At 42.1% G+C, this 13,665-nt stretch overlaps 1 protein-coding gene across 2 annotated transcripts in view; it reads left to right on the top strand.

Annotated features, from left to right (window-relative positions):
• man2a1 (mannosidase, alpha, class 2A, member 1) overlaps positions 1-13,665 on the top strand; it is a 63,013-nt gene that overhangs the window by 18,511 nt on the left and 30,837 nt on the right. For both annotated transcript variants that reach the window (XM_014126665.2, XM_014126673.2), the window contains exons 7-9: positions 1,659-1,845; positions 2,572-2,749; positions 3,091-3,290. In XM_014126665.2, coding sequence (XP_013982140.1) covers positions 1,659-1,845; positions 2,572-2,749; positions 3,091-3,290 — 565 coding nt within the window. The remainder of the gene's footprint in view (positions 1-1,658; positions 1,846-2,571; positions 2,750-3,090; positions 3,291-13,665) is intronic.

Below are 13,665 nucleotides of genomic sequence, written 5' to 3'. Positions count from 1 at the left end.
GAATGCCATCTATCTGAGGATGTCTAGTCCAAACGAGTATGGCATTGTTGCCGCCCGTAGCATTGAAGGCAAAGGAAGCCAGCGAGCATTTGGCCTCCCTTGATAAAAAAAAAGTATCAAATTTTTTCCAGTCAGCGTTGAGAAAACTGAGAAAGCTCATCTGTGAATGGTCCTGGCACACCAAAACAAGGAAGCCAGCTTGGATTTTGGAATCACTCCTATCAAATCCCATTGAGAGCATATGTTATTGACAGAAAAACTTGAATTGTTTCATCTCATGTTGTTGTCCTTTCTGTTGTTAGTTAGCTAAAATTGTCCCTTTCCTAAATTAGCCATGGATGGACATAGGGATTTGGACTTGTGGTTTTACTTCATTCTTCGTACTGGCCAATGATTATAATGGCAATTCTAATCCAACCATTAATTCATACATTGTTGTGCCCCTGGCCTGAGAGGATGGAAGTTCAATATGTAGCTAGATGTAGAAGGTTAATGCTAACTAGCTAACGTTACCCATGAATGGAAGTTAGGCTCGCGAGCAAGCATTTTAGCCAAGTAGCCTAGGACAACAAAAAAGAAGTGTCTACTATATGACAGAGTGATAGACCGTTTTGTCAACATGAAAGAGAGGAGAATGGCATTGGCGTTTCTCTAAAAGTAGGTCAACATGTTTTTCTACCTGCAAGAAACGCGTATGCACACACACACACCCACACAAATCAGAACCATGGAGAGCCACATTATATTTAGCTTACGTTGATTGGACTAAGCATAGGTGACTCTTTTAGTTGTCACTGTATTGGACTAAGCATAGGTGATTTGATGTTGAAATGGTGCTGGAATAGTGGAGGCAATTCTTGTTTTTTTTGCGACTTGCGGTAACTCTCTGTGGTTCAAAGTTTTTTAGTAGTTCGAAAATGTCGGAAACATTAACTTGCTTGACCACGTAACTGTCTGTTACATGCAATATGCTTTGTGGACTTCACTGGACAGAGGTTGCTATCCGGTTTTATGATAAAACAAAGGTGTGGTTTAATTTATTATGCCACTGTGTCTTCTTATTGTCTCGGCTTTTAGGCCTATATATCGGCAAGGCATATGAATGAACAGGTTATAGAGCAAACATCATCATCATTTTTATTTGGGGGGGGGCTTCCCCAGTGATTTTACCCTCGCACTGCTACTGCTTGGTCGTAGCAAATTAGTCATCGGTTCAATGCCAGATCAGATTATATCACCCAATGTTATCTTATATAATTTTATATCATCATCATCATCGTACAAGCGACCAGGCATTAGTTGTTATTTCTAATAAGGGATAAATGTTAGTACTTTTGAATACTGCGTGCATACCACGGCCAGTCTCTTTCAGATAGAAATGTAAACAGTTTTTCTTTCAAACTGTTTTTAGACATTGCATGCTAGCTATATGTTTACAGTCCACATTCTGAAATGTTGTCATAAGGACGTTTGTGCATTCTTTGTACTGTCAAATGCAAATACCACACAAGACGTACCGTTAGGAAAAAAATACATATTTTCTATGTTCTATTCTAATACTCTATTCTATTTCATGTTCTATTCTAATACTCTATTATATTTCTATGTTCTATTCTAATTCTCTATTCTATTTCATGTTCTATTCTGTCTATGTGCAGACCCAGCCTCCAGCACGGACATTCTATGTCACATGATGCCCTTCTACAGTTACGATGTTCCCCACACGTGTGGTCCCGACCCCAAGATCTGCTGCCAGTTTGACTTCAAGAGACTTCCTGGTGGGCGGGTCAGCTGTCCCTGGAGGGTCCCCCCTCAGCCAATCACAGATGGAAACGTTCAACAGAGGTGACCAATCACATAGAAATGGAATGAGAGTGATATACTGCGTCCCTATAAGAAACCAATCTTTATTGTCCGATCGAATTTACATGAAACAGGAAATTGTCTTTAGCTTGAGGCACACAGTTAATAACAACACTTGACATTCAAACACGACAAAAGCAAAGCTGGTCACAAAGGCTTTGGGTCCTCTATGTAAAGTGTTTCTTAATCTGTGGTCTGTCCCATAGCTTTCCTCTCCCTGGTACAGACAAGTATTAGAAACACTGGTTTATGGGGTAGACAGACAGTCCACATTCTCTCCACAGTTTGATAATGTTATGGACAAGGGTCAAACACTTTGCATGAATAAGATAAGACATCGAAGCCACTGTACGATAATATTTTGTGGTAATAGGAATTTCAGATGGCCTTTGTTTTTCTAACACAAGATAGTCTCTGATGATAAGTGGACTTTCTGACACAGTAGCAAATCCAAGACTAGACAATTGATCACACACGTGAATGTACGAACACACACAGGTAATTCATTGACAATTATCAATCAATCAATCAAATGTATTTATAAAGCCCTTCTTACATCAGCTGATGTCACAAAGTGCTGTACAGAAACCCAGCCTAAAACCCCAAACAGCAAGCAATGCAGGTGTAGAAGCACAATAACAGCTTAATATGTCATGAAAACTGTGAATTCGTTGTAGTATAGTGAACTCTTTTTCCCATGATCCCTAGGGTTCAGATGCTGCTGGACCAGTACAGGAAGAAGTCCAAGCTATTCCGAACCAAGGTGGTGATGGTCCCCCTAGGAGACGACTTCCGCTTCACAGATGCCTTGGAGTGGGACCAGCAGTTCCAGAACTACCAGAAGCTCTTTGACTACATGAACTCTCATCCAGAACTACACGTCAAGGTCTGACTTTGGGAGCTGGAATGTTGCGTGAATATGCAGGAAGTTCTGTTTGGTCTTTCATTTCCTTTTCAGGCGGCCAGATTTATTTCAGGTTTATTAGGTGTGCAATAGTGGAAGATTGTGGGGTTTAAGGTTTTGATGCAACACATGATTGGCGTGACATGGTCGATAGTGAAATGGTGTGTTTCGTTGGCTTCCCACCCTTCTTGAAATATTGTTTTTGTGTCCAGCTATTGCAATTGTACACTGCTCTCAATAAAGCAGAAGAGTAAACTACCCTACGGCATTAATGATAGAGCTATTTTAAGTTTATCTATTCTAACTGATGTATTCTGTTCTAGGCTCAGTTCGGCACCATCACGGATTACTTCAATGCTCTTCGTAAATCGGCCATAGACCCCGGTCACACTGGTCCCTCTTTACCGGTGGTCAGCGGAGACTTCTTCACCTACGCAGACCGAGATGACCACTACTGGAGCGGCTACTTCACCTCCCGACCCTTCTACAAACATATGGACCGCGTGCTGGAGTCACACCTCAGGTGGGAGCACAGACCGTTATTTTGTGGCAACCTATTTGTCTTTCTCTGTTTCTTTTTTCTCTGTTTCTTTTTTTACAACGTATTGTAATTTCTTTCTCTTTTTCCTATTTCTTTTTTTCAATATTGCTCAATTTCAATCATCATCCGTCAACCAACACAAATTACATAGATCATTTTTTACAAGCAGTACAGTTTCAACATAGAAAGTGAATCACTGTAAGTACATCTATTGGATGACTGGTTAAAGAGCAACTGCCCCTAAAAAATGAATTTCTAATTTAGAAAACAACCTATGTGGCATTGATATGACTGCGAAACATTTATTCTAGTGTCAAAATGTACTACTAAGTGTAAATAGGATAATTTTGGTCATGAAGTCAGTCTCGTCCAAAACAAGAGTTAAATTAAGGTTGGGTTTGTTTCAATTCTGCCCACATGCACACAGCTGGCAGCACACAAGTAAATATCAATTCAGAGTTCAGCTGCACGTGACCTAATCGTAATCTGTGTGGTAAATTTGGGTTTAGTTTGGATATCTCTATGGGGCTAGTTAGGGACCATCGTTAAATTACACAATTTACATGGGACAATATAAAAATTCCAAGTGCTCCAAATTTCAATGACTTGAAAACCTTAAACCAACTATAAATTGTAGAAATTCATATACAAATATTGAAAGCATTTAATGAGAAAACCTAAAGGTGTGCAACATGAAAACATTGTCTAATTTACATTGTGTAATTTGTTGACGGTCCGTAACTTGCCCCGGAGATAGGCTATCCAAAGTCAAACCAATTTTGCCATAGTCGCACACCAGCTAGCTGAAGCTAATTGGCAAAATAATTTGGATAGCTCTCCTCACCTGCGAACACACAAGAGACACCCACATCAAATCACCTACCGGAACCAACTTGTGTTTGAATTCAGTCTTGGCTGCTAGCATTTCTTAATGAACCAAATCTAAAACGAGGCCAAATCAGGAAGTCGCCTTTTAAGGTTGCAGTGTACATGAGGGAATGCTAACTTGGCTGTCAATTAGCCACATAATAGACCAAACAACATTGATTATTTATCTAGAGTATTTGCTGGGGAACAGCCAAACCATAAGGCTCACTTGTGTAGAAACTATAGTATAATAATGAATGAATGAACATTTCTGTAAATGTGAATTTACACCATTTCAGTGAAGTAAATTCAAATCTGCTAAATGGTACTACATACAAGTAAAACCAACATCGACTGTCGGTTTCCTGCATATCTTCATTTATGCCCTGGCGACCCTAAAGTTGTGGCTCTATGCCTAGAAGACGCAGGCAGAGAAATATCCCACAAGCCTTACAGACCCTTTCTATAATGGTCATGACTAACTTTCCCAACACCACACTCAACACTGGCTCTAACTGACCGTGCTGACAATGGGAAGAGATTGTCCTTTGTACTAATTGGGGAGAGATTGTCCATTGCACTAATTAAGGATAACTACTAATTAAGGCTAGTAATTAGTCTCCTGGACTGTCTCCTTGCCAGAGAGGGTGTATACCCCCGGCAGGTCCAACCAAGCCAGACAGGTCGAAGGGTAGTAGGCGGACAAAGCAGTCCCTGGCCCTCCAGGTTGGGGATTGTGCATGGGGCCAAATCCCCCACCACATAAAAAATGACTTGTTACGTGAACCTTTACTAAAGAAAGAAACAGACTGGATCAAAGGCAACAACCTGGTGGAGATCTTCTCAAGCCTGTGAATTAAGGTTAAAGTCTACTAGTACTAAATGCATTAAAGTCAAGTCTGTCTGGTCAGTGTTAAAGGTTATTAGATGGTGGACCATTAGATTGGCTTTCATTTCTTTCAACACTTTGGAGTGAGAAGACTGAATTAGAATATTTTGTTGGATTCATATTCATCAATATGCAAGAGGTTGGTGAAAGACGTCATTACGAATGCAACCAAAATAATATCTAACAAGCATATTATTTCAATCAATAATTGGAATAGGCTTAGTTTGAGATGTGGTTATTATTCACAGTTTATTTTAGGGCTGTCTCAGAGCTTCAAATGTAAAAATAACAATTTCTCCAATCAATTATGTGTTTATAATGCTGTGCATTTTACATTGCACAGTGGATTAGTTTCACCATGTCTTTGATTGAGTTACAGAGGTCTTTATTTGAATTGGATCTCCATGAGCTGACACCTTGGCAACCACTAGACTTCCTGGTAAATCAAATTAAACTTTATTTGTCACGCGCCGAATACAACAGATGTAGTACTTACAAGCCCTTCTTCGGGAAAGGTGTCCCTTCCACGGGACGGTTGAGCTAACGCAGGCTAATGCGATTAGCATGAGGTTGTAAGTCACAAGAACATTTCCCAGGACATAGACATATATGATATTGGCAGAAAGCTTAAATTCTTGTTAATCTAACTGCACCTTCCAATTTACAGTAGCTATTACAGTGAAGGAATACTATGTTATTGTTTGAGGAGAGTGCACCATTTTGAACATGAAACATTATAAATAAACAAATTAGGCACATTTGGGCAGTCTTGATACAAGATTTTGAGCAGAAATGCAATGGTTCATTGGATCAGTCTAAAACGCTGCACATACGCTACTGCCATCTAGTGGCCAAAATCTAAATTGCACCTGGGCTGGAATAATACATTATGGCCTTTCTCTTGCATTTCAAAGATGATGGAACAAAAAAATACAAAAGAACGGTTGTTTTTATCTTCGTATTATCTTTTACCAGATCTATTGTGTTATATTCTCCTACATTCCTTTCACATTTCCACAAACATCAAAGTGTTTCCTTTAAAATGGTACCAAGAATATGCATATCCTTGCTTCAGGGCCTGAGCTACAGGCAGTTAGAATTGGGTGTGCCATTTTAGAGACGAAAATTGAATAAAAAGGGGCGGATCCTTATGGGCGGATCCTTATTAAAGTTCTTTAACCAACAATGCAGTTCAAGAAAGAGTTAAGAAAATATTTACCAAATAAACTAAAGTAAAAAAGAATTGAAAAGTAACACAATACAATAACGAGGCTATATACAGGGGGTACCGGTTCTGAGTCAATGTGCGGGGGTGGGTCAATGTAAATAGTCCAGGTGGCCATTTGATGAATTGTTCAGCAGTCTTATGGCTTGAGGGTAGAAGCTGTTTAGGGGCCTTTTGGTCCTAGACTTGGCGCTCCGGTACTGCTTGCCGTGCGGTAGCAGAGAGAAAAGTCTACTGTCTGACAATTTTTGTGGGTTTCCTCTTACACCACCTAGTATATAGGTCCTGGATGTCAGGAATCTTGGCCCCAGTGATGTACTGGGCCGTACGCACTACCCTCTGTAGATGCCGATCAGTTGCCAGCGGTGAAGCTACCGTTCAGGATGCTCTTGATGGTGCATCTGTAGAACTTTTTGAGGATCTGATCCCCCATGCCAAATCTTTTCAGTCTCCTGAGGGGGAAAAGGTGTTGTCTTCATGACTGTCTTGATGTGTTTGGACCATTATAGTTCGTTGGTGATGTGGACACCAAGGAACTTGAAACCCTCGACACGCTCCACTACAGCCCCATCGATGTTAATGGGGGCCTGTTTGGCCCGCCTTTTCCTGTAGTCCACGATCAGCTCCTTTGTCTTGCTCACATTGAGGGAGAGGTTGTTATCCTGGCAACACACTGCCGGGTCTCTGACCTCCTCCCTATAGGCTGTCTCATCGTTGTCGGTAATCAGGCCTACCACTGTTGTGTCATCAGCAAATTTAATGATAGTGTTGGAGTCGTGTTTGGCCACACAGTCATGGGTGAACAGGGAGTACAGGAGGGGACTAAGCACGCACCCGTGAGGGGCCCCAGTGTTGGGGATCAGCGTGGCAGACGTGTTGTTGCCTACCCTTACCACCTGGGGTGGCCCGTCAGGAAGTACAGGATCCAGTTGCAGAGGGAGGTGTTTAGTCCCAGGGTCCTTAGCTTAGTGATGAGCTTTGAGTGCACTATGGTGTTGAACACTGAGCTGTAGTCAATGAACATAATTCTCACATAGGTCTTTCTTTTCTCCAGGTGGGAAAGGGCAGTGTGGAGTGCGATTGAGATTGCGTCATCTGTGGATCTGTTGGGGCGGTATGAGAATTGGAGTGGGTCTGGGGTATCCGGGATGATGCTGTTGATGTGAGCCATGACCAGCCTTTCAAAGCACTTCATGGCAACCGACGTGAGTGCTACGGTGCCGTAATCATTTAAGGAGGTTACCTTCGCTTCCTTGGGCACAAGGACTTTGGTGGTCTGCTTGAAACATATAGGTATTACAGACTTGGTCAGATAGAGGTTGAAAATGTCAGTTAAGTCACTTGCCAGTTGGTCCGCGCATGCTTTGAGTACACGTCCTGGTAATCCGTCTGGCCCCGCAGCTTTGTGAATGATGACCTGTTACAAGATCTTGCTCACATCGGCTACCGAGAGTATTATCACACAGTCTTCCGGAACAGCTGGTGCTCTCATGCATGCTTCAGCCATACTCAAGCTAGGCCCATATACCAGCTAATTATAGGGCTACAATACCTCCTTTGCCAATTGGCTTGGACCCTTTATTGTCGACACGGAGCCCTGCCGATCCATCACGACTGGACTGCCGACATGATCGCCCGATGTGGTCTCAACAGGCTATTCTGTTACGATATCGCCGAAGAACCATCTACTAGCCCCGGCCCACTAGCTTTTCTGAACGCTGTGTCCCCTGCTCGCCTAGTGTAGTAGCGACTACCGAACCGTACCCTGACTCACCTATTGCTGCTCTTTTGACCCTATGATCACTCAGCTACACAGCTGATGCCCCCTGGACTGTTTCAATAACATGGTACCTCATTTTGTTTACCTGCCGGCCCCAGCCTCGAACTCACGTCCTGTATGTCCATGGAAAAAAAGAGCACCTCCTCCCAGCTGCCCACTGCACTGAGGCTAGGAAACACTGTTACCACCGATAAATCTACGATAATAGAGAATTTCAATAAGCATTTTTCTACGGCTGGTCATGCTTTCCACCTGGCTACCCCTACCCTTTTCAACAGCTCTCCACTCCCCACAGCAACTTTCCCAAGCCTCCTTCTTTCTCCTTCACCCAAATCCAGATAGCTGATGTTCTGAAAGAGCTGCAAAATCTGGACCCCTACAAATCAGCTGGGCTAGACAATCTGGACCCTCTCTTTCTAATATTATCCGGCACAGTTGTTCATCCCCTATTACTGGCCTGTTCAACCTCTCTTTCGTATTGTCTTCGATCCCCAAAGATTAGAAAGCTGCCGCGGTAATCCCCCTCTTCAAAGGGGGAGACACTCTAGACCCAACCTGTTACAGATCTATATTTATTCCACCCTGCCGACCATTTTGAATCCCACTGTACCTTCTCCGCTATGCAATCTGGTTTCCGAGCTTGTCATGGGTGCACCTCAGCCACGCTCAAGGTCCTAAACTATATCATAACCGCCATTGATAAAAGACAATACTGTGCAGCCGTATTCATCGACCTGGCGAAGGCTTTCGACTCTGTCAATCACCGCATTCTTATCGCAGACTCAACAGCCTTGGTTTCTCAAATGATTGCCTCGCCTGGTTCACCAACTACTTCTCAGACAGAGTTCAGTGTGGCAAATCGGAGGGCCTGTTGTCCGGACCTCTGGCAGTCTCTATGGGGGTGCCACAGGGTTCAATTCCTGGGCCAACTCTTTTCTCTGTATACATCAATGATGTCGCTCTTGCTGCTGGTGATTCTCTGATTCACCTCTACGCAGACGACATCATTCTGTATACTTATGGCCCTTCTTTGGACACTGTGTTAACCTCTCTAGGGTAGGTGGCACCAAATCGTCCCACCTACGCAACAGCCAGTCTAATCCCGTGGCGCGATATTCAAATACCTTAGAAATGCTATTACTTCAATTTCTCAAACATATGACTATTTTACACCATTTTAAAGACAAGACTCTCCTTTATCTAACCACACTGTCCGATTTCAAAAAGGCTTTACAACGAAAACAAAACATTAGATTATGTCAGCAGAGTACCCAGCCAGAAATAATCAGACACCCATTTTTCAAGCTAGCATATAATGTCACATAAACCCAAACCACAGCTAAATGTAGCACTAACCTTTGATGATCTTCATCAGATGACAACCCTAGGACATTATGTTATACAATACATGCATGTTTTGTTCAATCAAGTTCATATTTATATCAAAAACCAGCTTTTTACATTAGCATGTGACGTTCAGAACTAGCATACCCCCCCGCAAACTTCCGGGGAATTTACTAACAATTTACTAAATTACTCACAATAAACGTTCACAAAAAGCATAACAATTATTTTAAGAATTATAGATACAGAACTCCTCTATGCACTCGATATGTCATTTTTGATGAAAGCACATTTTGCAATATTCTAAGTACATAGCCCAGCCATCACGGGCTAGCTATTTAGACACCCAGCAAGTTTAGCCTTCACCAAAATCAGATTTACTATTACAAAAGTTTGATTACCTTTGATGTTCTTCGTCAGAATGCACTCCCAGGACTTCTACTCCAATAACAAATGTTGGTTTTGTCCCAAATAATCCATCGTTATATCCAAACAGCGGCGTTTTGTTCGTGCGTTCAAGAAACTATCCGAAATGGTAAATCAGGGTTACGAGCATGGCGCATTTCGTGACAAAAAAATTCAAAATATTCCATTACCGTACTTCGAAGCATGTCAACCGCTGTTTAAAATAAATTTTTATGCAATTTATCTCATAAAAAAGCGATAATATTCCGACCGGGAATCTGCGTTTCGGTAAACAGAGGAAAAAAAAGAAAGACGGGGGCGACCAGTGCACGCGCCTAAGCCCACTGTCCCCTGATCGGTCACTTGACAAAGGCGATAATGTGTTTCAGCCTGGGGCTGGAATGACGACATTCAGCTTTTTCCCGGGCTCTGAGAGCCTATGGGAGCCGTGGGAAGTGTCACGTTACCGCAGAGATCCTTTGTTTTGGAAAGAGATGTCAAAGAAAGCCAATAAATGGTCAGACAGGCCACTTCCTGTAAAGGAATCTCTCAGGTTTTTGCCTGCCATATGAGTTCTGTTATACTCACAGACACCATTCAAACAGTTTTAGAAACTTTAGGGTGTTTTCTATCCATATCTAATAAGTATATGCATATTCTAGTTACTGGGTAGGAGTAGTAACCAGATTAAATCGGGTACGTTTTTTATCCGGCCGTGTAAATACTGCCCCCTAGCCCTAAGAGGTTAACAAACCTCCAGACGAGCTTCAATGCCATACAACTCTCCTTCCGTGGCCTCCAACTGCTCTTAAATGCAAGTCAAATTAAATGCATGCTCTTCAACCGATCGCTGCCCGCACCTGCCCACCCGTCTAGCATCACTACTCTGGACGGTTCTGACTTAGAATATGTGGACAACTACAAATACCTAGGTGTCTGGCTGTAAACTCTCCTTCCAGACTCACATTAAGTATCTCCAATCCAAAATTAAATCTAGAATCAGCTTCCTATTTTGCAACAAAGCATCCTTAACTCATGCTGCCAAACATACCCTTGTAAAACTGACTATCCTACCGATCCTTGACTTCGGCGATGTCATTTACAAAATAGCCTCCAACACTCTACTCAGAAAATTGGATGCAGTCTATCACAGTGCCATCCGTTTTGTCACCAAAGCCCATATACTACCCGCCACTGCGAGCTGTATGCTCTCGTTGGCTGGCCCTCGCTTCATATTCATCACCATACCCACTGGCTCCAGGTCATCTATAAGTCTTTGCTAGGTAAAGCCCTGCCTTATCTCAGCTCACTGGTAACCATAGCAGCACCCACCCATAGCACGCGCTTCAGCAGGTATATTTCACTGGTCACCCCCAAAGCCAACTCCTCCTTTGGCTGCCTTTCCTTCCAGTTCTCTGCTGCCAATGACTGGAACAAATTGCAAAAATCATTGAAGCTGGAGACTCATATCTCCCTCACTAACTTTAAGCATCAGCTGTTAGAGCAGCTTACAGATCATTGCACCTGTACAAAGCCCATCTGTAAATAGCCCACCCAATTTGTTTTTTGCTCCTTTGCACCCCAGTATCTCTACTTGCACATTCATCTTCTGCACATCTATCACTCCAGTGTTTAATTGCTAAATTGTAATTATTTTGCCACTATGGCCTATTTATTGCCTTACCTCCCTAATCTTACTTCATTTGCACACACTGTATATAGACTTTTCTATTGTGTTATTGACTGCACGTTTGTTTATTCCACGTGTAACTCTGTGTTGTTTGTGTCACACTGCTTTGATTTATCTTGGCCAGGTTGCAGTTGTAAATGAGAACTTGTTGTTCTCAACTGGCCGACCTGGTTAAATAAAGGTGAAATAGTTTATTTTACATTTTTTTAAAGACCATTGGATGAATCCCGGAACATATTCCAGACTGTGCTAGCAAAACAGTCCTGTATAGTAGCATCCGGTCATCTGACCACTTCCGTATTGAGCGAGTCACTAGTACTTTCTAGTTTTTGCTTGGAATCAGGAGGATAGAATTATGGTCAGATTTGCCAAATGGAGGGCAAGGGAGAGCTTTAAATGTGAAGTAAAGGTGGTCTAGAGTTTTTTTCATCTGGTTGCACATGTGACATGCTGGTAGAAATTAGGTAAAACGAATTTAAGTTTGCCTGCATTAAAGTCCTCGGCCACTAGGAGCGCCGCTTCTGGATGGGCATTTTCTTGTTTGCTTATGGCCTTGTACAGCTGGTTGAGTGCGGTCTTAGTGCCAGCATCGGTTTGTGGAGCTTAATAGACGGCTAGGAATAATATAGATGAGAACCCTCTTGGTAGATAGTGTGGTCTACAGCTTATCGTAAGGTACTCTACCTCAGGCGAGCAATACCTCGAGACTTCTTTAATATTAGACATCGCACACCAGCTGTTATTGACAAATAACTATCCAGACGTAGCTTCTCTGTACTGACGATGCATGGAAAATCCCGGCAGCTCTTTATTATCCGTGCCTTCTAATCTAGTGTTTCCTCTATGAACACACTTGAGATACACCTGAAAGTACCATGTACCCAAACTTCTGACCAAAAGTTAGGCTACTTTCTACCGATACAGGGTGAAGACCTTCAGTCACATTGTTTAGAAATGTGTTCTCAGCACGTATTGATTTCCTTTGCTTTGTCTTTTGAGATAAGGGCCTAATCATACAGGCTCCCTGGTGTGAGGCCGTCAAAGTGGTCAGTGCAGGAACTAAGCACACAGAGAGTTTGAATCCATTTGAACTTCGAATCTGTTCTGTCCTGCTGAGGTCTCAAGATTGTATACACATCTATTGTTAAGCTTGGATGGTTCAACTTCATAACAGGAAGGAGTTTGTTAGATTCAGTACACCAACAAATACAGTAGGGATGGATTTGTGGATTTTCATTAAACACAGGACCGTATTTGCATTTGATGGTGTCTAAATATAGGAAGGGAGATGGCTAATCAGAATACAGTCGTTAAATTAGTCTTGGCACTCAACCGGCGTCTCCTTTCAAGCTGCAAACAAGACTGTGCACAGTATGTGGTATATGTCTGCCTTCTCTCATCCTCATTCATCTGAAAGAGATGTTCCCTTAAGTCATTGTCTCGTTCTGTAAATATGTTTTTCTCCTTGGATGGAGGTAGAGCTATTGGCTTTTTACACAGTGCATTTGGGTCAGTTGCCTCAGTGTGTTGTATTATGTTAGAAGCTCTCAAGATGCGATCATTGCATTAAAACACATGATTTTCTTAGAGATACTACCACAAACAAGAGGTATTGCTCCACCATTGCAACAATCTAGAAAGACACAATAAGACATAAAACATAGTAAGATTATCAGGATGCGCAATAAAATATTGAGATACGGTAGAGAAAAAGCAGTGATCAAGTTATACATTAGTAAAAAACTGTCCTATGACTTTAAGAGTGCTTATATTCTCCCAGTTCCATCTCTCAGCTTTATACCAAACCAAGTGGCAGGGCTGCCATTGGGCTGAAACTAGGGCTGTGGCGGTCATGACATTTTGTCAGCCCGTGATTGTCATGCAAATAACTGCATGTCTCATGGTAATTGACCGTTAATTACCATAATCTATTACCATAAAAACGTTCAGGATCTCCTAACCTACAAGCCCCTGATGCAGACCATTTGAACATCTACATTTTAAAAAGTCTAATAAATCAATTTAATATAGCCTAGAGCATTTATTTTAAACAGGTCTATTTATTTTAGACAGGTCTAAAGAAACATGATATGAAGAAAATGTAGCCTATTTCAGAAGAACAACATAGCATATTCTGAGTTGTCCTTATGTTAGGCC

This window comes from Salmo salar, chromosome ssa01 (genome assembly GCF_905237065.1).
Source record: "Salmo salar chromosome ssa01, Ssal_v3.1, whole genome shotgun sequence".
NCBI lineage: Eukaryota > Metazoa > Chordata > Actinopteri > Salmoniformes > Salmonidae > Salmo > Salmo salar.
The sequence above is the reverse complement of the archived record's forward strand: the minus strand, read 5'-3'. Positions and strand labels throughout refer to the sequence as shown.